At 35.6% G+C, this 26,371-nt stretch overlaps 2 protein-coding genes across 2 annotated transcripts in view; one reads left to right on the plus strand and one right to left on the minus strand.

Moving 5' to 3' along the window:
• Positions 1 to 2,966: 2,966 nt before the first annotated feature.
• On the minus strand, positions 2,967 to 8,797 carry LOC123704708. Its single transcript, XM_045653146.1, has 7 exons — positions 8,613 to 8,797; positions 7,955 to 8,156; positions 7,233 to 7,355; positions 6,511 to 6,648; positions 5,897 to 5,986; positions 5,284 to 5,361; positions 2,967 to 3,771 (listed from the first exon to the last, which is right to left on the minus strand). Exons 1-7 carry the CDS (start codon positions 8,675 to 8,677, stop codon positions 3,373 to 3,375), a joined length of 1,095 nt encoding a protein of 364 aa, XP_045509102.1. The 5' UTR covers positions 8,678 to 8,797; the 3' UTR covers positions 2,967 to 3,372.
• A 2,914-nt stretch (positions 8,798 to 11,711) lies between these two features.
• The window catches only part of LOC123704749 (catenin alpha), a 51,946-nt gene continuing 37,286 nt past the window's right edge, over positions 11,712 to 26,371 (plus strand). The window contains exons 1-12 of the mRNA XM_045653220.1: positions 11,712 to 11,861; positions 16,167 to 16,339; positions 17,924 to 18,070; positions 19,203 to 19,369; positions 19,680 to 19,889; positions 20,772 to 20,895; positions 21,668 to 21,729; positions 22,547 to 22,665; positions 23,203 to 23,287; positions 24,449 to 24,564; positions 25,140 to 25,257; positions 26,110 to 26,202. Of these exons, the coding sequence (XP_045509176.1) occupies positions 16,171 to 16,339; positions 17,924 to 18,070; positions 19,203 to 19,369; positions 19,680 to 19,889; positions 20,772 to 20,895; positions 21,668 to 21,729; positions 22,547 to 22,665; positions 23,203 to 23,287; positions 24,449 to 24,564; positions 25,140 to 25,257; positions 26,110 to 26,202 (1,410 nt within the window). The 5' untranslated portion in view covers positions 11,712 to 11,861; positions 16,167 to 16,170. The remainder of the gene's footprint in view (positions 11,862 to 16,166; positions 16,340 to 17,923; positions 18,071 to 19,202; positions 19,370 to 19,679; positions 19,890 to 20,771; positions 20,896 to 21,667; positions 21,730 to 22,546; positions 22,666 to 23,202; positions 23,288 to 24,448; positions 24,565 to 25,139; positions 25,258 to 26,109; positions 26,203 to 26,371) is intronic.

Consider the following 26,371-nt stretch of genomic DNA (forward strand, 5'->3'; position numbering starts at 1 on the left):
GTAGAGAATGATAGTTTTAAATAACTTTTGATCTCATACTACGATTTTTATTTCTGAGAAATCTTTACCTTTTCTAAGGTTCCAAACAAATTTTTATACGGGGCCAAGGCACGCTACGCTTCTGATCTGTATATTGTGTTCAAAGTCTAAAAACTTCTCTTAAAATGCCAAAGGGATTTGCATCCCTAGTGTTGATGTGTGGTATCTAACGATATTACATTCATACATGTATGTCTTTGTACTTACGTGCTTTAGTACATCACGGTAATAATAATTATTTATAGGTGATCAGATGCGAAATAAAACATTCAATATTTAATATAAACATAATTTATTATACTAATGTAATGTAATAAATTAACTCACTAATCTTTAAATAAATCAACAAGAACAAAGTATACAATATTATTTATCTACAGTCTTTATTTTTTACATTATTATTATTTATGTACAATATAATTCAGTAATTACACTTTCTACCAGTGTAGAGGCATATATATACACAGACTATTACTAACATAATTATCAAATTCAAATTCAAAAATTATTTATTGTTGTGAGTCACAGGTATTATGGGTTATTACATTAGGTGATCCGCTGTGATCTGCAATGTGGCGTACAATTTTTAAAAATGTTTTACACAGATGATCATGGTTGTACATACAATTTTGAATGGTGGTTTTAATTTAAACAATGATTGAAAACTTTATCACTACATAGTATAAAACATAGTATATGAAAAATTATTTTGGGTGTTAGATAGCCCAGTTATCGAGGTTATAAGGCTATATCATCCACCCTAAGACCAGCATTTGCAGGTGCAGCATAGCATTGCAGGTGAAACCGCCGGGCACAGCTAAGGGTCAACTCACACCAAAAGAGCGGCGAAGCGCAGCGCAGCGCGGCGAAGCGCGGAGTAGCGGAGGCCCGCGACTTCTCGAGCATTCCAGCGACTTCTCGAGCAGTCGCGGGAATCCGCGCGCCTTCCCGCGATGAATTCACGGGTCGCTCTTTGCGCAGTTCGAATGCTCGCGCGCACAGACGCGTGCGGGGAGCGGGCGCGAGGGGCAGGATATTGCCAGCGGCCGCTCGCGAATGCTCGAGCATTCTCTGGAATTCCCGCGACTTCTCGCGCAGTCGCACGGTCCGTCCGCTGGAATTCCACGGAATTCCAGCGGCGCCGCGGGCATCCGCGCGACTCGTTCGAGCTTCTCATGCGATAATGAGTATTATAGTAATGAAAATAAAATTAAAATTCATATGACACGGAAACTGCGCTGCGCTTCGCCGCGCTTCGACGCTCTTTTGGTGTGAGTTGACCCTAATACATCAGGAATACGATTGTAAGGGAATTAAATAAAAACATTATGAAAATTTGGTAATAGTTTATTTGTAAAATGATACGAAGGGAAACAAAAAAATGTATTCTAAGAATCTGGTATCTACTTATATATATCTTAAAAAAATTATATATTACGTATGTTTATCAGACATCTGGTTTCCATAGCACAAGCGAAAGCTTAGTATGGGATCAGATCGTGCCGTGTGTGAAAATAATCCTGAAATATTTATATCTCGACTAGCTTTCCGCCCGCGGCTTCGTCCGCGTTCTCAAAGAAAAACCCGCATAGTTCCCGTTCCCGTGGGATTACCGGGATAAAACCTATCCTATGTGATAATCCAAGTTACCCTCCATATGTGTGCTAAAAAGCAAGGAACCTAACTGGTATACCTAAAGTTGGAAATTTTGAAAAAACTTCATTTTGGCGGCAAGAGATGAAACATGTGCCAATCGATAGTACATCAAAATACAAATAGGAAATACTCTTTGGTAAAATGTCGTAATTGATACGGTTTCGGAATAAATAAGGGTTAAAAAAAATATTTTTTTTTTCAGTTTTTTGAATTATTTGTTACTTCTTACACTAAAGGTTAAAACAAAGCATATAAAACTTCTAATTTGTAAAAAAAGGGTTATAAAATGTTGCATTACTATCTAAACCAAAGTAATAAACCAACTTTGGGCTAGGGATACGCACGTGCGGTGCGTCACTTACCTATTACAAATTAGAAGTTGTATATGCTTTGTCTTAACGTTTAAGTGTAAGAAGTAACAAATAATTCAAAAAACTAAAAAGAAAAAATTTTTTTTAAACTCTTATTTATTCCGAAACCGTATCAATTACGACATTTTACCAAAGAGTATTTCCTATTTGTATTTTGATGTACTATCGATTGGCACATGTTTCATCTCTTGCCGCCAAAATGACTTTTTTTTTTATCGCAAATTGGTAGGTATACCAGGCTTCATACTAAAATGTCCCATGCTCTTTCATTGTAATCGGTTCAGTAGTATTTGCGTGAAAGAGTAACAAACATATCCATCCTCATAAACTTTCCAATTTATAATATTAGTACCTTGATTAGTAGGATAGGATAGGATAGGATTTTAAGTAAATATATTGAGAAGATTAAATTATTGTTAATTTTTGTAAAGGCATAATACTTTAAAGTATCAAATTGATTAAGGAAAATGTCACTGATCGTACGATTTTAATAATATAGTTGTTTAGTTTTAATTGTGATAATTTTCATGTGTACTCTGTTGGTATGTCTAAATTAAATAAATAAATATATTGTTTTTCTTAGGAGTGATCTCAGGTTAAGTTAAACCATGCAAAGGATGAGCTATAGTCATATCAAGTTAAGTTCTACGCATTTTATAACATTCCACCCGCGGCATCGCCCGCGCAGTCAAAGAAAAACCCGCACAGTTCCCGTGGGATTTCCGGGATAAAACCTATCCTATGTCCTTTCTCGGGTATCAAAATATCTCTTTACCAAATTTCATGCAAATTGGTTCAGTAGTTTAGGCGTGATTGAGTAACAGACAGACAGACAGAGTTACTTTCGCATTTATAATATTATTGTATGGATTATGAGAATACGGGAAACAAAAAAACACATTTTAAAAATTTGGTTTTATTGCATCTGGAAATTGATTCATCAGGGAAATTAAAACAGGAATTTTAAAATTGTCATTAATAACACCTATCTTTTAAAAGTTCTACCAACCATTTTCGGGGTTTTCAGATTCGGGTAACAAAAAATCGAGATTTCCAATTTCCATAGCCTTAAAAAAGTGAAGTCCCATGTCCCCTAGTGGGGTAAGGGGCAAATGCGTTATACATCTGTTTCACTGATCGATTTTCTTTAGGGAAAAGTAGGTGATCAGCCTTCTGTGTCCTGTCAGATCGAGACATTATTTTCTTCGTCTCCACCGGGAATCGAATCCAGGACCCCTCAGTGCTACGCTCACGCGTCAACCACTGTACCAAGGAGGCGGTCAAAAGCCATTTCCATTGTCATAGGTTACCGAAAAAGTGTCGAAGTGTGCGGTAAGGAAATAACATTTCTGAGATATTCGTATGCTTGCGGGGAATAAGAATGAACGGTCAAAGCGAACCCTTTCACTTCATCGCTGTATTTCAGTACTTTAGTTTTGGGCTCTTGATCAAACAATTTGCAAATATTAGCAAAGTTTCCTTGCAATATATTCTCAATTTCCGTATTGTTCGTATATTTTTTTACAGTTGAAAGTAAAGATTCCAACTTTTTTATTTTTTCCTGTTGCCGATTGATCTTTCGCTGCATCGCTCTTTTGTTCTTCAGTAAAGATATCTCACGAGGAGTCTTAATTTTCACTTGTACACTGAAATCTTTGAAACATGCTCTTTTTGCTGGTGGTTCGTCTTGTGTGTCAATATTCACCTATGGAAATAAAAGGCAACATATATAATTACACTTATTTGTATTTATCTATATACAGGGTGTAATCGTAAAGTGTGCACAGGCGATTATTCCGTAATTATTACAGATATCAAAAAACTTTAAACTAATATCTGAAAAGAGTAAGTACAGTTTAGCCTAAAAAAATATGCCTAACAATAATTCAGGAATCGAACCCGAATATTTTATAAATGAATGCCGTTCCATTTGTTACTACACTTTGTATCTTGATATCACATAAATATATAAAATCACAAATTATTTTAACCGACTTCAAAAAAAGGAGGAGGTTATCAATTCGGCCAGTATATTATTTAGATGTGCTATTTATTAAATAGGTTTTAAGTCGGTGCCAAGCACTAAGCACTTAGTATTAAGCCCGTGCACCGACATCAAACTTATTTAATAAATAGTTTGGAAAATCCAAAAGTGCACGCCTCATAATCTCATCCTTTACAATAAAATTGATATATAAAAAAGAAATAAAATAAAACAGTTGGAAAAGTAAAGAAAGCGGTACCGTAATAATTGAGCTATTTTTCTTGTGGCCCCACCTAGATGTGAAACTGCGCAGGTTTAAGGGACTGACTACCAACTTATTTTTTTAAACCTTGGCTCATAGTATAAAGAATCGAGTTTATAATGGTGAATTTTGAGTACACTATAAATATAAAAAAATAAATAAAATAAAGAATATAATATATAGATAAGTATACTAAAATTATGGAGAACAGTCGATATTTTTTTTTTTGTTTATTTAATAACAATTAAACCACATCGAATCAGACCCTGAAAAATGAAAGGGTTCTATTCCTGAGCATACTCAAGCGTAAGAGAAAAAAAAGACTCGATTAGTAAAGTATTTCGATCGCTATCGTGTTAACAAGAAAATCCTCCGCACATACAGACACACGGACGTCCAAGACAGAACTTTTTTAAACTGTTTTTTAACTAGTTTAAATAACAAAAATGACATCAAAAATATCATGAATGTTAAAAATAGTGTTTTTTCTTAATATGTGTGTGTATGTATTATCTTACAAGTGCAATGTATGATACATAAAGACATTTTAAGTTTGAAAAATCAGATGTTTTGCGCGAAGTGACAGTAGTACCCACCTCAACGCTTCGCTTATGAGGCGTGCAATAGCACATCTAAATAATATGTAGTAATTAATAATATCAAATCTTTTTTATTTATTACTTTTCCGTTTTTGAAGTCGGTTATTTCTAACGTAGTTATTGAAGTGAAACTTCTTTATCGGGGTTGGAAATAAAATTTAGTGTAACATTTTTTTCGTTACGCATGACATTTTTCCGTTACGCGCCATCTTTTTCTAATCCCTACCACGCGTGATTTGACGTATTTCTGTAAAGTTACATATAGTAAATAATTTTTTGAAAAATAAGGTCATAAAGAAGTTTCACTTCTTACGTGTGTACACTAGTACACGCACACATTTTTTTATTTTTATTATAATATGTTTCACTTACAGTAATGCTATCCTTTGATGGTCCGGCTCTAAAAGTTTGTTGTTGTGAGACAATCTTCGGTTTCAATGTCCTCAAAAACTGAAAAATTAAAAAAAAATTATTAAACATAAATACATATGTAATTATGATTTTGAGTCACAAAAGACGTCCATTAATAATCATAGTTTGTTATAAATAATGTAAAAAAAGTGAAGTCTTTAAATATGTAACAGTTTGAATTATAAAAAGATAAAGCAGAAGAGTTCGTTTGTTTGAACGCGCTAATCTCAGAAACTACTGGTCCGATTTGAAAAACTCTTTCAGTGTTAGATAGCCCGTTTATCGAGGAAGGCTATAGGCTATATATCATCACGCTAACACCAACAGGAGCAGAGCAATGCGGGTGAAACCGCGGGGAGCAGCTAGTTTATGATATTATTATTATTGCTCCACTCTTGTTGTTCTTAGCGTGATGATATATAACCTATAGCCTTCCTCGATAAATGGGCTATCTAACACTGAAAGAATTTTTGAAATAGGACCAGTAGTTCCTGAGATTAGTGCGTTCAAACAAACAAACTCTTCACCTTTATAATATTATTACAGTATTATTTTTATAATATGTTTTTCTTACTTTAGCAATGCTGTCTTTTGATGGTCCGGGTTTTGCTTGAGAATTCTGTTGTTGTGAGTCAATCTTCTGTTCCAACAATGCCCTTAATATCTGCATGAAAAAATATTAAATAAATGAATTAAACATAAATATATAAATAAGTAATTATGATTTTGAGTCGCTAAGACAACCATTCGATATCATAGTTTGTGAAGAATAATTAAAAAAAAGTGTTGGCACTAAATAATTAACAGTTTAAGAAGATTAAAAAGACCTTTAGTGGCATGGCAAAATTCTCTATATGTATATAAAAATGAATCCATATTTCCCTTGGTTACGGCATCACGCGTGAACGGCTCGACCGATTTCGTTAATTCTTTTTTTTATAATAATAAGAGATTGGTTCTTATGGAGAGAAAACATGTACCACGGGCGAAGCCGGGGCGGGCCGTTAGTATCTTATAATTTCAAGATTGGAGGCTAGTTCCCACTTTCGGTCGACGAGCCAGCAAAGTATTGAATTAGGTAATTTTATCCCTACAAGACAAATTTATTCAACTCTGTCGCAAATGTCCCCAAGATAGCCAATCTTGGGGACATTTGGAACAAAGGAAATGCTTAAAATAATAACTTACAATATTTTTTTCACTTTCTTCCAGAGCTGTTTCCTTTTGAGTTGTATATGAATACGACTGACATGAGTCATCGGACAATGGATCGTTAATATCTGCTTCATTTATACTTGTAGAAAGTTCCATGCAATCACTACATGCCTGAAACACATTTTAAGATTATATAGGTACTTTGTTTAACATTTTATGAAATATAGTGTTCCTACAGACGAACGGCAAGTTGTGAACGGCAGAGGCTACTTCAGCCGTCAATACGTCAACGGCAACCGTCAATACGTCGACGGCAACCGTCAATACGTCGAAGGCAACCGTCAATACGTCGACGGCAGCCGTCAATACGTCGACGGCAGCCGTAAGCATTTTTACAGACGAACGGCAAGTTGTGAACGGCAGAGACTACTTCAGCCGTGCCACCTGTCGACGGCAGCCGTCAATACGTCGACAGAATGTGACGCTTGCAGTTGTCGCGTGTTTCAACCGACATATTGAGTCGACGACACATAGACCTCTTGGTCTCACTCTTGTGCGCAATTTATTCTGTATCTTCCATTTTTTTATTAAAAAAAACCCTTAATATAATGGCGAGTCTTTGCTCAGTTGGTAAACTTAAGCCAGCAAAGTAAGTAATAAATTAGGTAATTTTATTCCTACAAGACAAATTTACTCAAGTTTGTCGCAAATGACACCAAGGTTGGCTAAAGGAAATGCTCAAATTAATAACTTACATCATTTCTTTCACTTTCTTCCAGAGTTGTTTCGTCTTGAGTTGTATTCATGTCAACGGACAACGGATCGCCATCATCTTCTATATTTGTACTCGTAGAAAGTTCCATGCAATCACTACATGCCTAAAACACATTTTAAGGTTATACAAGTACTTTTGTTATCTACTATATAAAAATAAGGTGGGTTTTCCTTCCTGGCGCTATAACTCCAGAATACACGAACCGATTTCCACAGTTTTGCATTCGTTGGAAAGGTCTCGGGCTCCGTGAGGTTTATAGCAAAGAAAAGGTGTCTCTGGTGGCGAAACGGGGTTTGCTAGTTTTAGTATAAAATATTGAATGAAATATAATGGTTTCATGGTGGTTAGTTATATAATTAACTAGCTGTGCCCTGCGGTTTCATCCGCATTGCTCCGCTACTGTCTTAAGATGATGATATATAGCCTACTATTGGTCCGCCCCGGCTTCGGGCTTTCGGGTATCAAAATATCTCCACACCAAATTTCATGCAAATTGGTTCAGTAGTTTAGGCGTGATTGAGTAACAGACAGACATGCAGAGTTACTTTCGCATTTATAATATAACTATGGATATCCTTCCTCGATAAATGGGCTATCTAACACCGAAGAAATTTTTAAAATCTGACCAGTAGTTCCTGAGATTAGCGCATTCAAACAAACAAACTATTCAGCTTTATAATATTATTATAGATTATAGATTACCTCATCAGTCATCACAGTTGAACCGCAGTTACAAGGATGTGGTAAGTAAAAAGGAACAACATTTTTCAAAAGAAATTTTTTTCCTGGGTCGTAATCTTCAGGCTTAAAATGTAAACTGCATATTCTGGCGTGTTGATACATTTTACCCTTGATAGGCACTATGGACAGCCATTTTTTTCTTTTGACTTCATTTTTTGGAAAACTGAAATAAGTAAAACAATAAAATAGTAAGTTAAAAAAAGTATAAATTTCTATGTAAAAAAGAACAAATTTGGAACCACATGTGAGTGCAATACTGATGTGGATGTCGTGCGTTTCATTACTAGTAAAAAAAAAACTTTTAAATGGTTTTTCTAAATCACAGAGCAAGTAATATAGGATTCTACATGTTCATCATAATATTGTTATTAATACCAAGGTTATTACAATATAATATTCTCTTCGCTATTCATAAAAAGTCATGGTTCCTTACTTGTTAAATTTGTTTATTGAAAAATGATGAAAGTATTACGAAAAGAACATATTTAACATGACTGCTTACTAAAATGATGATAAATTTGCAATAAATTTGACGTTTTTTGCCATTAAAATAATTCATAACAGGTAAATGCATGCATGGTATTGAGGAATATTGTAAATAACATAAATATACACTTGCCTGTGAAATTTTATATCAGAATTTGGTTTCCAAAAACTTTTACAATTTTTCACAACACAATACATTCTTTAGGTAAATTAATTATATATTATAATTCAATCAATCAACAACGAGCTCAGAGCAATAATATTGCTCTGAGATTTGCCCAGATTTACCACCTTTGCCACAGATTTGCTCTGACAACTTGGAGTCTCTTGGAGACAACGAGCTTTTCGAAGCACAGAGTAAGTAATACACAGATAATTGATAACTATATATCAAAGGCCCTACTCACGGTTCAACACAACCAACAATCTGCTGAAACAATTTGTTGCAGTCGCGATTGAGCGTTCTCTACTCACGATTCATCCAACCCTCAATCTGATGACCAGTGTTGCCAACTCAGTGGAATTTCCACTAGATCTGGGTGGTTTAGCTCCCCCATTTAGCGGACAAATATTGGTTTTAGTGGCTGGTGGATTTTCCTAGTGGTTTAGATGAGTTCAATTAGTGGTAAGGTACGACATTCAACCACTAGGAAGATTTATTTTGTGTCATGTTGTTTCAACGAACATTCGGGAATTCTCCGTTGTTTGTCTATTTCTTGAATATTTTTGATTATAAACTTTATTACTATTGATATAAAGTATGATTTGATGATTCAAAAGGTTATATGTTTATTCTGTATTTGTGTACAAAAACAATAATTGTCAGTACCTACGTATTGGCAACGCTTTACGCTGCGGCCGCGGCGGGTAGCTTCTAGCTTGACGTATTTTAATTAATTTTGTGAAGTAATATGGTTTTACATTAAATATGCCCAAACCACAATGCACACCAAAATTTCTATCACAGAAATTTATTCTTCACATAGGTACTGAAACTCTAGAAGAAGCAGATTTTTCTAGATGATCTTTAAATGTAACAAAAATAAAAATAATTGGTTGCCTGTAAAGTCGGTATACGGGCGAAAGTTTTACGTGACAACGACTTTTTATGTCTGTCTCTCTCGCTCTTAGGCGGGCTAACCATGCCCGCGTGCCTCTTTCGGTGACACATCGTAACGTTACCGAGCGTTACACTTTTTCATAAGTGACTCCCAGCCGCAACGCGGCTGCGCGATTGAGCCGAGATTGCACGGTTCCCAACTTAGGGGTTTTCCCCCCAGATTTAGGGGGTAAATAAGTGAGATAGGAATTTTTTAGGGGTCTGAAATTTTTAGGGGTATTTTTAGGGATTTTTTTTTGACTGTTTAATATTTTTAAATTGATAATTACATAACTAGTTTTAATATTTATTTCTTGACCTAGCGACTCATAGCGACATCCAGTACGTAATTAAATAAAATTTTGCAAAGCATCATGATGGTCCGATTTACATTAAATCGAAATGGTGGATCTTGTACAACATATTTTAATCCATCCAATAAAATGTTAAATTTATTCAACATGTATGATTTCAAAAACGCTGAATCTTCAGATGAAGACGAAATATTTTATGTATTAAATAACTTGTAATAAAAAGACTTTTGAAACATATTACAGCATATTATTTCTAAATCATCATGAATTTATATTTGTATGTTTTTTTAGGGGGACAACTGAATAATTTAGGCGTTTTTAGGAGTTTTTGACACAAACTTTAGGGATAAATATTTTTGAGAGTTGGTAACACTGCGAGATTGGAGCAATCACAATACTCACGTTCCAACACGCACACAATCTGCTGAGACAATTTGTCGGGTTGCTTCCGCGCCGATCCAATACACAACATGTTGGGTTACGCCCCCAACGTGCCCTCAACTATACTATTCACGACACAATCTGTCAGCTCACTGCAGATTGTGTCAGCAGATTGTTACTGAAATTGAATCGTGAGTAGGCTACTTTAGTCAGCTGTAGTCAGACTTCGATTGCGAGCTCACCACAGAGCACTGAGCCATACTGGCACTGCCATAGAGCAAGTACCTATTATGAGCTCACCAAAGCACACAGCAAGTAATATAATATAGACCAAGAGCTCACCAACTCATGTACAAACTACAAAAACTAACCTTTGCACAGAATACATAGCCTTGGGAAAACTTCGTAATATCAGTGGCAAACTGGCAATACCAAGTTAGGTGTGAACTTGGGTGTGAAAGTAGGTAATAAAAAACATATGATAATTGTCATTATTCCCATTCGTCGGTCCTAGACAATATCTCCAGTGTTTAAGATCTAAGCTTCTTGGTCTTGTTATTTAGATTTCTGTGCGTTCATTTACAATATCATAGAAAACATTACCAACCATCTAGCGTTAATATTTAATCAGCGTTGTGGCTGTAGTATTTTCACTGATTTACTAAAGTTTAGCAAAGCTAATCCTTTATTTAAAAGTGGCAATTTCCATATAGAATAATACCAACTTTGAGCGAAGTTTTTGAGAAATTAATTTTAAACCAATTACGTAGTCATTTTGAATTACTGCACGCCAAAAAGTTTGGTTTCACAAAGGAGGGTTTTTTCACACCCTTTGTGAAACCAAACTTTGGGGGACCTTTTTTACCACTGATGGGGGAATAGCTCTTTTGTCACATATATACAAAGCATGGGAAAATTCAAAGAATGCTTTGGGGATATTCTGCGACCTTTCTAAGGCTTTCGACTGTGTAGAACATTTCACTCTATTACGGAAAGTAAATTTTTATGGTATTCCTGATCTCATAGCTTCATATCTTCAGAACAGGACACAAACTGATGATGGAGAGAAATCTCGCGGTGCGCCGATTAACATCGGTGTTCCGCAGGGGTCTATCTTAGGGACGTTTTAGGCTATTGCATAACTTCTATCGCGGGCCTTGAGCACGGGGACCGAATCGAGGAATTCCGTAACGAAAAAACCTCACGCTCCCCACTCCGACGGGCGGAGGTGTGGCTTGAAGGCATAAATAGCATGCAATAGCTTTACCGCGGCAGCTGACTATAAACCCCTATAAATACATTATACTCTTTGCTATAAACTTATTAAGTAACTCGGCGTTAAAATTAGTTAAATTACTTTATATATTTTTTATTCTGGTCACAATTCTAAGTTATAACTTTCACGTTATATTTTTCGTTAAAGCAACACAGTGTGATATTGTTTTTGACACGCCTTGTACGTGATAATTTTGTATAGGTACCATTTCTCTTAAATTGTGTTTTGTGTATTAATTCCTTGTATTTACTGTATTCTTAGTGTATTTAAGGTGAAATTAGGTGTTCGTAAAGTTGCAAAAACCTAAAACAGGTAAATATGACCTAACTTAAATGTCAATACGATAAACCGGCCGAATTGAGAGGTTTATGCCATCAATACATTATTTATTGGATTCGACCTAGTTGTAATTTTATCGTGTTATTTGTAGCTTGGCTTTATTTTTGTTTATTTTAATTAAAACAAATGTTCCATCATTCATTTAACGATAATAAAACAGTTTTAAAGTATGCTCTTTCTACTTTGCCCTTCGCTAAGTAAATACATCGACTCAAATTACGATATAATATGAGTCATCAATGCAGGACTTTCACAATAAAAATTTGCCTAGAGGCTTTGTGCTATCGAAACAAAACTTTTATTTATGTACCTATTAGTACTTATTTTATAGAAAACATATACATTTAGATCTCCTTTTGAGTTACAAATTTCGCATTAGTTACACTCAATTATGTTAAGTAAACAACTAAAGTAACGGAACGGCAAAATAGGCCGATAAAATATCACACGAAGTACTTGCAAATGCAAGTTACATTTTGCTAATAAAGTATGTTCAGGTTTCAAGTGTCATTGATTTAAAAAAAAAGCTGTATCACTGAAATAAAATCCATAGACGTCTGTGTGCTAATGTTTTTTAATGAATTTGTATTTTCGAATGTAAATAATCAAAAAACTAACTACAGATTTGAAATTTGCTTGACTAGCATATAACTGCCTTATTTCTGAAGTGGAGGCTGTAGGAGTGTCTAAGGTTCACATTGTACAAATAATAATGTTTTGTAGTGGAATGAGGACAAAATATTATTTATTTAATAAAGAATTTCCAACAAAGGACACAGTTCACGTTTATTACATCTTATTAAAATACATAATCTACTGTACCTTTAATTACAGGAAATTACAGCGTTCAATATTAATTTGTCATTTTATTAAAAAATATTAGGTATATAACAATAATAATTAAAGAACCATTATACAGGGTTACAGGTTAAGTCGACCTATTCCTGTTAAGAGCGTATAGTAGGGGTCAAAACAAACTGATTTGATCTTATAATACCATATCCAAAAGTTAGTCGTTGAAGAGTTATTGCAATTTTAATTTTTTTCTTGAAAATGCCACTTTATCTTCGCATTTAGCGTTTAATTTTTTATTTTACTTATTTGGTCTGGGTTTTTTTTAGTTTTTATGTAAAGGTTGAGTTAAACAATAATTCTCAGCAATAAAAATCCATATCGCTGCAAACAATTCAAAGAAATGGCTTTTAATCTAAAAATAATAACATTAAAGTAATTTAGTTAACTCGTTTTAAAGAAAGATATTGAAAAAAATCTCTATGAAAATGTGTCTGCAGATGTTTTTAAAAACATGTACATGTTCTTAGCTATGTAAAAAGGTATGATAACCTCAGGTAGCATTCGTAGATTCCAAGAAATCGGGGATAAACATGGGACAGTGGTAGTAAAGTACAACATCAGAATAAATGTTGTCATAATTTATTTTTCTTAAAAACTTTACAGTTCCTGCTCAACATGACTTCCTCTATTGCGAACACATATTCGAAACCTTTTCCGCAGAGTACTCTTAGTCAAGAGCCAATTAACAACTGGGGTAGTCACCCCAGTTGTTAATTGGTTCCTCATCTTATTGGCTGCATCGATAATTTTTTGTCGTAAAATATCAACAGATGGAATCGGGTTCGGCTCATTGTACACCAGACTCTTCATATGCCCCCATACGTAAAAGCCCATGGGGGTTAAGTCTGGACTTCTAGCCGGCCATGGTATGGGCCCACCTCTTACGATCTTACTTACGACAAAATTTGGACTCATCTGTCCATAATTTTTTTTTTGAAAAACGAGGGGTTTTTCAGATCCGCATTCAACATGAATCTAATAAAAATCTAGTCCTCTTAAAGGATCTCATTCTTCCATCACGTGCACGGGCATGTAGTGATATGGGTAATATCCTGAAGTGTTCATTGTGAACCAACCACTGAGACAGACCAAGTTCTCGGGCAACCGTTGCCCGAGAACTTGGATCACAAACTACCACAACGCTCACTATTGGGCTCCGAAAGCACGTGGCAATCCTAACAAGAAGAATCCAAAAAAATCACAAAGACGATTCAGTCTTAATGTGTGGATGGGGATAATTTCAAATAAATTAATTAGACCATACTTCCTTCCGGACAACCTAAATGGTGAAAATTATGAGACCTTTCTGCGCCAACATTTAAGTGACCTACTTAAAGACATACCCTTGACTTTGTTAAGAGACATGTGGTTCCAACATGATGGCTGCCCTGCACATTACAGAAGAAGTGTTAGAGAATGGTTAGACATCAACTATCCAAACAGATGGATCGTAAGAGGTGGGTCCATACCATGGCCGGCTAGAAGTCCAGACTTAACCCCCATGGGCTTTTACGTATGGGGGCATATGAAGAGTCTGGTGTACAATGAGCCGAACCCGATTCCATCTGTTGATATTTTACGACAAAAAATTATCGATGCAGCCAATAAGATGAGGAACCAATTAACAACTGGGGTGACTACCCCAGTTGTTAATTGGCTCTTGACTAAGAGTACTCTGCGGAAAAGGTTTCGAATATGTGTTCGCAATAGAGGAAGTCATGTTGAGCAGGAACTGTAAAGTTTTTAAGAAAAATAAATTATGACAACATTTATTCTGATGTTGTACTTTACTACCACTGTCCCATGTTTATCCCCGATTTCTTGGAATCTACGAATGCTACCTGAGGTTATCATACCTTTTTACATAGCTAAGAACATGTACATGTTTTTAAAAACATCTGCAGACACATTTTCATAGAGATTTTTTTCAATATCTTTCTTTAAAACGAGTTAACTAAATTACTTTAATGTTATTATTTTTAGATTAAAAGCCATTTCTTTGAATTGTTTGCAGCGATATGGATTTTTATTGCTGAGAATTATTGTTTAACTCAACCTTTACATAAAAACTAAAAAAAACCCAGACCAAATAAGTAAAATAAAAAATTAAACGCTAAATGCGAAGATAAAGTGGCATTTTCAAGAAAAAAATTAAAATTGCAATAACTCTTCAACGACTAACTTTTGGATATGGTATTATAAGATCAAATCAGTTTGTTTTGACCCCTACAAAACGCTCTTAACAGGAATAGGTCGACTTAACCTGTAACCCTGTATAAATCAAACAAGCATTACTATTACAGATTTTAAATTATATTAGTCAATTTAATAAAAATATTATCTATACATATAACAAAACTGCAGAAGGGTCAATTCTGTACATTGAAAATATTGAAAAAATAAAGGGTGTTACTGGATCGATACCAAACCCAAATATGTGATTAAAAAAATTTTTGTCTGTCTGTCTGTCTGTCTGTCTGTCTGTCTGTATGTTCAGGCATCACGCGAAAACCAACGGTTCGATTTCGATGAAACTTTTTATCCTGGAAAAATACGTAGAAAAAAATAAATCTTAATTTTTCCGCGCGGACGGAGTCGCGGGCGGAAGCTAGTATAAATATTATATTTTTGTTTGTTTGTACAATTTAACCCATCAGCCCGGAACCACAGACACAATAGAAATTCTATTGTGTCATGGTCTCATTGGGCCGCTCGGTGGTCAATGGGTTAATTACTCAGTAGGTTTTAAAATACCTTAAATTGTTATGAAATAACGCTTTACACGAACTTTCAAAGTTATAAACGGCTTTACACATGTGTTGAAATCATTTGTATGGAAAGTCGGAATATATGACATATACAATTATTATGTTATCAACTACCTATATCAATTAGGTAGCTAGTGTAGAATCGCAGCAGATTCTCATTACATTCAAACTAATATTTAACCCGGCCTCACATGTAATTTCTTATAGATTTTTAATAACTAATATCATCAATCATCAGACTGTGATGAAATTCTTATCTTAATATCTAGTATATTATAAAGGCGAAAGTTTGTAAGTATGGATGTATGGATGTTTGTTACTCTTTCACGTAAAAACTACTGAACTGATTACAATGAAATTTAGCACACATATAGAGGGTAACTTGGATTAACACATAGGATAGTTTTTATCCCGGAAATCCCACGGGAACGGGAACTATGCGGGTTTTCCTTTGCAAACGCGGGCGAAGCCGCGGGCGGAAATCTAGTATCTCATATTAAATTCAACTCATTGAAATTCTTTTTATATATTCAAAGCTTCCTTGATAATTATTGAATGACATAGCTTCTGTTGAAAACAAATTTGCTCTCCTAGTTTTTACTCTCAAACAGACAGATTTTGCAGCATTATTTTCACACAATATTTCAACTTCCAGCGTAATGTCGACAATAACCGACCCCTACGGTACCACGGGGACGCTGTCCCTCAAATGGGACCCCAAGAACCTGGAGATTCGCACCATGTCCGTGGAGCGGACGCTTGAACCATTAGTGTTGCAGGTGACCACGCTGGTCAATAGCAAGGATAAGACGGCTAAGAAGAAGCGACGTGAGTTATTTTTTATCATTTTTAGTGTCAGAAGTTATTTTAAAACTTTTATAAGATTCAAATGCAAATTATTGAAGTGAAACTTCTTTATCGGGGTTGGAAAAAAATTTAATTTAACATTTTTTCGTTACGCGTGACATTTTTCCGTTACGCGCCATCTTTTTCTTATCCCTACCACGCGTGATTCGACGTATTTCTGTAAAGTTGCATATAGTAAATAATTTTTTGAAAAATAAGGTCATAAAGAAGTTTCACTTCTTACGTGTGTACACTAGTACACGCACACATTTTTTTTTTTGCAAGAATGCAGTTACAAATACAGCTGTTGTTATTACAATATTATAGTGCTAATACATTCTACCAACAAATATTTAAACCAAAGTCAATTCTATCCTTCCTACTAATATTGATGGATGGATGTATGTGTATGTATGTTTGTTACTCTTTCACGCTAATACTACTGAATCGATTAAAATGATATTAAGCACACATATAGAAGGTAACTTGGATTAACACATAGGATAGGTTTTATCCCGGAAATCCCACGGGAACGGGAACTATGCGGCTTTTCTTTGAAAACGCGGGCGGAAAGCTGGTATTATTATATTTGTATTATTCACCTGTATGTAAACATTTTTAAGCTTCTTTTCTGCAATACATTCGGGAATTGTAATAAAACAAACTGTTCGGTGCCACGTTTTATTTCAAAAAGGAAGGAGACAACAAAGACGCGCGTACAGATAACAAATATTTTATCTAAAGTCAAGTCAAATACAGATTATGCATACCACTATATATACCTCATTTTCATTTGCAGTGAGAACGCACACAAATGATATATCTAACTATCATTTAAACTTGAAAGAATCATAATTTTGTTTTAACTTGCAACAGGTATACCTTTTCTAAAGAACAACTTTAACTTTTTATTTTACAAAATCAAAACGAGCAAAGCTGATATAAGTAGCTAGTGTTAAATTAAACACTCTCTTTCCCGCTTAGATCCCGTTCCTATGAGATATCCGGGATAAAACCAGTCCTGTGTGTTATCTAAAAGTTCATTGTAATTGGTTCAGTAGTATTCGCGTAAAAGAGTAACAAACATCCATACGTACTCACAAGCTTTCGAAGTATAATATTAGTATGATAAAAAGAGTGAAGTCCCATATCCCCTAGTGTAGACTGTAGGGGCAGAATATACATTATACATCTGTTTCACTGATCGATTTTCTTTAGGGACAAGTAGGTGATCAGCCTTCTGTGTCCTTTTTTTTTTTTTTTTTTTTAGTGGGGAAATCTTGCATAGATATCCACGGTCTCCGGGGAAGAGGCCGTGGGTTATGTCGGATTCCTACCGACCAAAACCCCACTGTGTTCCGTCAAGCCGCATCAGCGACAGGGCCACGGGTATGTGTAGAATTCATCCGTGACCCCATCAGAGCCTTCTGTGTCCTGCTAGACTGAGACATTTTTTTTCTTCGTCTCCACCGGGAATCGAACCCAGGGCCCCTCGGTGTTACGCTCACGCGTCAACCACCAGTACGATAAAGGAGATAACTATTTTCAATGTTTTATTTCACACAGCCGGTAAATCGAAACGGGCCAGCGCTCTAGTGGCCACCGTCGAACGGGCGACGGAGATTTTCATAGAGCGAGGTCAGACCATCGCGTACGAGAATCCGGAGATCACGCAGGAGATGTTGACTGCTGTGGAGGAGGTGCGGAAGGCTGGTGAGTTTGTGACATTACATATTATGTAAAAATTGTTGTTTAATTTCAAGGTAAAGTCAGGTTGACATTTATTAACCTATTAAGCCCCGAGCGGCCCGATCGGTTCACGACACAATAGATTTTCTATTGTGTCTGTGATTCCGGGGGCTGAGTTATTAAAAGTCAAGTTTATATAGTCAGGGTATGGAATGGTAAACAGGGGTGACAGTAAACGCCTAACAAGATTTTTTTTCTATAATCAGTCAGATGACTTTGCAAACATTTGAAAAACTGGAATTGGAACTATAAAATGAAATATTATTTGCGGTAATTGTCAAAGAAGAGCTATTTAGAGTAGGTATTAAAAGTGTAAGTGGAGTTGTTCCTAATAACTCCTGTTCACAATAATTGTCCACATTGACCCTATACAAGTTCTATTCAAAAGCAAGTTCACATCAATTTACTTGAACAATTTTATAATTGTTTTTGATTTATATATCAAAAAAAGGTTATATATAACCTTACAGATTATAAAGAGCGATTGTTTTTCAATTAAATGCGTAGCAGAATTTATTTTATTAATTTACTAGCTTCCGCCCGCGACTCTGTCCGCGCGGAAAAATTAAGATTTACTTTTATCCTACGTATTTTTCCGGGATAAAAAGTATCCTATTTTATGCCCAGGATAATAAGGTATAATTATACCAAGTTTCATCGAAATCGAACCGTTAGTTTTCGTGTGATGCCTGAACATACAGACAGACAGACAGACAGACAAAAATTTTTTTAATCACATATTTGGGTTTGGTATCGATCCAGTAACACCCCCTGCTATTTATTTTTTCAATATTTTCAATGTACAGAATTGACCCTTCTACAGATTTATTATATGTATAGATTTATATTATAGAGTAGTTTTTATATGTATTTTATTTATATTTACTTGGTAAGAAAAAAAAATACGTGTGGCACTCGGAGACTGCCGCGGTAAAGCTATTGCATGCTATGCCTTCAAGCCACACCTCCGCCCGTCGGAGTGGGGAGCGTGAGGTTTTTCGTTACGCAATTTCTGGATTCGGTCCCCGCGCTCAAGGCCCGCGATAGAAGCTATGCAATAGCTTTAAGAATAATGTAATTCCTCTGTCACTTCCAGGTGCAGCGATGAGCCTAGCAGCCCGTGAGTTCTCCGAAGAGCCCTGTGCATCATCAGTCCGATCCAGCATGGTGCGAGCTGCCAGGAGCCTGCTGTCTGCTGTCACCAGGCTCCTGATCCTCGCTGACATGGTTGATGTGCATCTGCTGCTGTCGAAGCAGAGAATGGTGAGATCCTGTGCAGCATCAGGTCGCTGCAATCATCAGTTTCAACAGACGAGAAATAGCTATGACCTGCAATATAGAATATTTCTTATTTTATAGTAAAAAAAAGTGTGTGTGCCAAGCACATGTGTCAGAAATGAAACTTCTTTGGCAAGATTCGAAGATACCAAAATCGTCGCCTTACTCAATGACGTGACGGTATTGCAATGAAGCGCCTAAAAAAGTCACTTGAACAAACATATAAACTTTCGCATTTATAATATAAGTAGGATAATTTAAAATCAATGAATACACAAATAATTTCCCTTCCCAGGTTGAAAAAGACCTCGACAAGCTGAAATCGGCCTCGTCCCAATCGGAATTGATAGAGAGTGCCCGTCAGTTTGGCCGTTCAGCGAGCGAACTGGCCGCTCAAGCTGCGAAGAGACAGAGGGAACTGAAGGAGCCGAGGATGAAGGATGAGCTGGCTGCGGCCAGGGCTGTTCTGAAGAAGCACTCCACCATGCTGCTGACTGCTTCCAAGGTTAGATATGACATCAGTTCGAGCTATCTAGCCAATTTAACCTATAAAAATATTATAGAGCTGAAGAGCTGATTTGTTTGAACGTGCTAATCTCAGGAACTACTGGTCTGATTTGAAAATCGCGGGTAAAACCGCAGGGCACAGCTAGTATCCTATATTTTACAGGATTTCAGCTGCACAAATTGCAACAAATGTTCTACATACTATTCCACATGTATTCTACATTCTATTCTGCATTCTATTGTACATATTATATTCTACGCCTATTCTACATACTATTCTACGTGTATTCTACGCACTATTCTACGTGTATTCTACGCACTATTCTACATGTATTCTACGCACTATTTTACATGTATTTAGGGCCGGCTTCGTTACTTCTGACTGTTAAATATATTTAAAATTTACGTCAATTATTGTCTTGATTGTATTCTATTGTTTTAATTGTATTGCCATATTTAACTTTTTCTTTCTTCTGTCTTGTGGAGTCAAATAAATTCAATTTTTTAATAAACAATCAGAATAATAATTAATTATTACTCTATTATAGAACACAGTTTAAGAACCCATTTATTTTGTATCTCAGCTTTGTAACTAAATGCAGCAAATAAAGACATTTTGATTTGATTTGAGGTGAGTTCGTGGGATCATTCATTCGGTTCGATTCCCACCCGGGGCAAATATTTGTGTGATGAACATAGATGTTTGTTCTGTGTCTGGGTGTTCATTATCTATATAAGTATTTATTTAAAATTATACATATATGAATGTTTATCAGCCATCTTGTTTCCATAACACAAGCGAAAGCTTAGTATGGGATCAGATCGTGCTGTGTGTGAAAATTGTCCTGAAATATTTATTTACTTATTTAATTTATTCCAGGTATATGTTCGTCACCCGGAATTGGCCGCAGCCAAAGCGAACAGAGATTTCGTACTGCGCGCGGTTTGTTCCGCCGTTGATACTATATCGGCGGTCGCTCAAGGCAGGCCTACGCCTAATGGTGGTGAGATTATTGTTTTTATTTGTTGTTTTAACTGACTTAATTTTTTTTATTGAATTGAAACTTCTTTATCGCGGTTGCAAAAAAATTTAGTGTAACATTTTTTCGTTACGCGTGACATTTTTCCGTTACGCGCCATCTTTTTCTTATCCCTACCACGTGTGATTCGACGTATTTCTGTAAAGTTGCAAATAGTAATTTTTTTTTAAATAAGGTCATAAAGAAGTTTCACTTCTTACGTGTGTACACTAGTACACGCAAACATTTTTTGTTTGTTAATTGAGACTTCTGGTCTTACCACAAAACAATTTAAACCCAGTCCCACTTTAAATCAGGGATCTGTCACTTTAATAGTTGTCTATGTGAAATACGATAAAACCAGATTAAAGAGAACCCGCGCTTAAAGTTTAACCCTGTCTAAAGATTTTTGTGGTAAGACAGTTAATATCCTTCTGTCTCCGTTTATTATACTAAGTTTTTTCCTCGCGGTGAGTATAATAAACTTGTGATCCTTCTAAATATTGATGATTATCGTCAATAATTTGTCCCAAAATAAAAACCTATTAAATAATATTTAATAAAAAAGCTCGTTATTTTAATATTGGTGATATTTAGTGAGAGTCTGAACTATGCATGTCTTTAAAAAATTACTCGATTTTTTAATTCGATCGCTTGAATTTTATTTAATCGAAATCTGTTCAGCCGTTCCGATGTTCAACTTGACAAAAAAAAAACTCATTTTTACATGTTTTTCATACGTTTTTACGCATCACAGGTACTAACCGTGTTCCAGTCGAAGGTCCGGGAGAGTTGGCTCAAGCGCTCGACGATTTTGACGTGAGTTTTGTATTATTTTTATTTTTAACCGTCTTCAAAAAAAAGGAGGAGGTTATCAATTCGGCCGGTATGTTTTTTTTATGTATGTACACCGATTACTCCGAGGTTTCTAAACCGATTTACGTGATTCTTTTTTTGTTCGATGCGGGATGGTGTCGAATTGGTCCCATAAAAATTTTATTCGGATAGGCCCAGTAGTTTTTATTTTATGAGCATTTTTGTCTGCATTTGTAAATGTTGCAAGTGCAAGTTTGAAGTCGGTTGTTTTTAACGCAGTTATCACTTGTTATAGATATTGTTCTGTCTTTTTGTGATATGTCTAACACGCGCAATTTAAATTATTACAGATTTTCTTGTATAGGGAGCCATTGTATGTTTTTATTACTGCTTTCCGAATCGGTGGTAGGTAAATGTAAAAAGAATATGTAATGACGATTCAAAAGTGCTTCTAGAAGAAGTCTAATTGAATAAAGAAATGTTTGAGTTTGAATTTATGACGAAAAAAATGGGAATTAAAAAAAAATCGATCACATGGCGAGATTCGAATTCGCGTCTGTTTTTGTTCTGTCGCCTCGATATCGATTTTTTTAATTTATAACGCACTAGCGGTTCGCTCCGGCTTCGCCTGTGGTACATATTTCGCAATAAAAAGTAGCCTATGTCCTTTCTCGGGTATCAAAATATCTCCATACCAAATTTCATGCAAATTGGTTCAGTAGTTTAGGCGTGACAGACAGACAGACAGAGTTACTTTCGCATTTATAATATTAAGTATGGATGGAAGTAAATTAATATTTAAACACAATATATATTTCAGGAGCGAATGGTAATGGAGCCGCTGGCCTACTCCGAACTGAGAACTAGACCATCGCTGGAGGAGCGGCTAGAGTCCATCATTTCTGGCGCAGCACTTATGGCTGATAGCTCTTGTACCAGGTATAAACATATTATACAAATTTCAATGAAAATGTCTTACATTCTAGATGTATTCCAGAATCTATTCCAAACTGCTTATTATCCTACATGTATTCTACATACCATTCTAAATGTATTCCACTTACTATTCTACGCGTGTTTCACATAGTATCCTACATACTAATTTAAATGTATTCCACTTACTATTCTACGCGTGTTTCACATAGTATCCTACATACTAATTTAAATGTATTCCACTTACTATTGTACGCGTGTTTCACATAGTATCCTACATACTAATTTAAATGTATTCCACTTACTATTGTACGCGTGTTTCACTTAGTATCCTACATACTAATTTAAATGTATTCCACTTACTATTGTACGCGTGTTTCACTTAGTATCCTACATACTAAAAATGTATTCCACATAGTATTCTACACGTGTTCCACTTTGTATTCTACACGTGTAACTGTGTTATAATGTTTATTGTTTTCTGTCAAATTGTGTGTATATTGTATGGAAATACACCTAAAATATGAATTTACCTCTTCCCAGGGACGAGCGTCGTGAGCGCATAGTTGCCGAGTGTAACGCGGTTCGTCAAGCGTTGCAAGAGCTCTTGCACGAATATATGAGCAATGTGAGTTAGTTTGTCTGTTTATTTAAAAGTAAAATTTTAAAGTATTTGTTCAAAAATCAAGCATACAATTTTGTTGATACTTATGGCAATAATGCTGTTAACACAGTAAATTGAATATAAATTATTTGAACCAAGATGCACATAGACTTGTAGCCAGGGGCCTTAGACAAAGTAACAATTACAAAACGATAACGAAGTTAGAAAAGGCAAAAATGGTCTATCTAATGTCAATCCCATACATTTTTGCCTTTTCTAACTTCGTTATCGTTTTGTAATTGTTACTTTGTGAGCATCAATACAAAATATAAAGAAACACAAAATTTGTTTATAATTGTTCTGGGGCAGTGTTATGACCTCTTATTTCCAGACAGTTTACGCCGTGAATTGAACTGACTGGCAAATTCATATTATGAACGCAACAAACAATCATGGAGATTTGTAATATGAATTTGCTTTCTTATAAATGGTTGCTTTTGTAATTTTTATTTCCTGCTGCATAATAAAGTATTTTCGTTTGTTTGTTTGTTATAATGTATTAAAATCTCTATACAGGGTTAGTTTTCAATGACCGGCCAAATTTTCAGAAATGGTTTAGAATCGATAACATTGTAGATCTAATGAAAAAAAAAAAAACGTTTTTTTTTTAAATTAGATTTCATTCCTGTCCGCCACTAAAAAGCGAACGTGTGGACATTACAAAAACACAATTCAGTTCAACAACCTAGATAGGTAGAAGTTAGCACACACATAAATTTGGCGATGCGCGCACGCACACAAGTGCATTGACTCTGGCGGTGTTTACGATTTAGGAAATTTTTAAGACATTTTCAAATGAATGCTAAATATTATTTTTATTTTATTTTATTCGACAATAATGTTTCAAATGTACCTTTGGTTTAACATCTAGATCTTAATTTTAAATTTTGGCTGGTCATTGAAAACTAACCCTGTATTTATTCCCTACTAGCGGAACGCCCCGGCTTCGCCCGTGGTACATGTTTCGCAATAAAAGGTAGCCTATGTCCTTTCTCGGGTATCAAAATATCTCCATACCAAATTTCATGCAAACTGGTTCAGTAGTTTAGGCGTGATTGAGTAACAGACAGACAGACAGACAGAGTTACTTTCGCATTTATAATATTAGTAGGGATTTTACTCTAGGCGGGTAGAGCGGAACAATCGGAGGGCTTAGAGCGTGCGCTAGAGCACATGTGCCGCAAGACTCGGGACCTGCGCCGGCAGCTGCGCAAGGCCGTCGTGGACCACGTGTCCGACAGGTATACACACAGACAGACAAACACACTAAATAACTATAGTGTCGACATGTGTGACAAACTATTTCGACGTGTGGGCTGATTATGAATATATTTATCGTTCTCATTTTTACTTCGGTTTCCGATTAATTAATCTGATTCTGATTTTATGTTTATATTTTACTAGATTTCCGCCCGCGGCTTCGCCCGCGTTTGCAAAGGAAAACCCGCATAGTTCCCGTTCCGGTGGGATTTCCGGGATAAAAACTATCCTATTAATCCAAGTTACCCTCTATATGTGTGCTAAATTTCATTGTAATCGGTTCAGTAGTTTACGTGAAAGAGTAACAAACATCCATAAACTTTCACATTTATAATATTAATAGGATTCTAAAACCCATTTTGAAATTATTATCGTTCTGGTCTTAATTATGAAATTGTTCCGGTTCTGATAATTATTTTTACTCCGAATATAGTCTTGATTCTGATTCTATATTTGTATGAAATTATTCATAAAACGATACTGATTTTGAAGTAATGTATTTATGTTTCTTAATCTGATTATGATCTTTATAATAATTTAAATTATTTTTCCATAGTTTTCTAGAAACGAACGTACCCCTACTGGTACTGCTGGAAGCGGCTCGAGGCGGTAACGAGAAAGAGGTGGAAGAATATGCGATTGTGTTCGGTGAACATGCGGGGAAACTTGTTGAGGTATGTCATATTAAGTATATTAGTTTGTTTGTTTGAACACGTCATTATCAGGAACTAGCTGCGGTTCGCGGTTTCACCCGCAGTGTTTTGCTCCTGTTGGTCTTAGCGTGATGATATATAGCCTATAGCCTTCCTCGATGAATGAATAACAAATTTCACACACAGCACGATATGATCCCATACTAAGCTTTCGCTTGTGTTATGGAAACCAAATGGCTGATAAACATACATATAATTTTAGAGCTAACATCTATGTTCGTCACACAAATATTTGCCCCGGGTGGGAATCGAACCTACGACCTTCGGCTTGGAAGGCAGGGCCACTACCAACCAAGCTAACCGGTCAGTCATAAGAATGGGCTGTCATTAGAATGGGCTGTCTAACACCGAAATAATTTTTCAATTCGGACCAGTAGTTTCTGATATTAGCGCGTTCAAACAAACATATAAACTCTTCAGCTTTGTAATGTTAGTATAGATTAAGTTTTAGACAAAGTGGGCGAAACTGCTTGTTTAAGTTTGAATGTATAAATATCAGGAATTTTTATTATTTTCGAACTCGCTATTTATTCGCTCAACATGCATCTTCACTACATAGTATAAAACAAAGTCGCTTTTTCTGTCCCTATGTCCCTTTGTATGCTAAAATCATTAAAACTACGCAACGGATTTTGATGCGGTTTTTTTAATAGAGAATTATCGGGAAGGTTTTAGTATATAATTTATTGGGTTTTAGACAAAGCGGGCGAAGCCGCGGGCGGTAAGCTAGCCTACGTATATAACAAGCGACTTTTAGAATTTTTTTTTTCTATATGTATTAATAAAACTAAAAACTATGTTTTTGTCCAAAAGGTCGCTAATTTGGTGTGCTCAATGTCGAACAATGAAGACGGAGTTAAAATGGTGCGACACGCGGCCGGGCAGATTGAAGCTTTATGCCCGCAGGTATGGAATAATAATAATTATTTGGATTTTTGAAGTGAAACTTCTTTATCGGGGTTGGAAAAAAATTTAGTGTAACATTTTTCCGTTACGCGTGACATTTTTCCGTTACGCGCCATCTTTTTCTTATCCCTACCACGCGTGATTCGACGTTTTTCTGTAAAGTTGCATA

This window comes from Colias croceus, chromosome 30 (assembly GCF_905220415.1).
Source record: "Colias croceus chromosome 30, ilColCroc2.1".
NCBI lineage: Eukaryota > Metazoa > Arthropoda > Insecta > Lepidoptera > Pieridae > Colias > Colias croceus.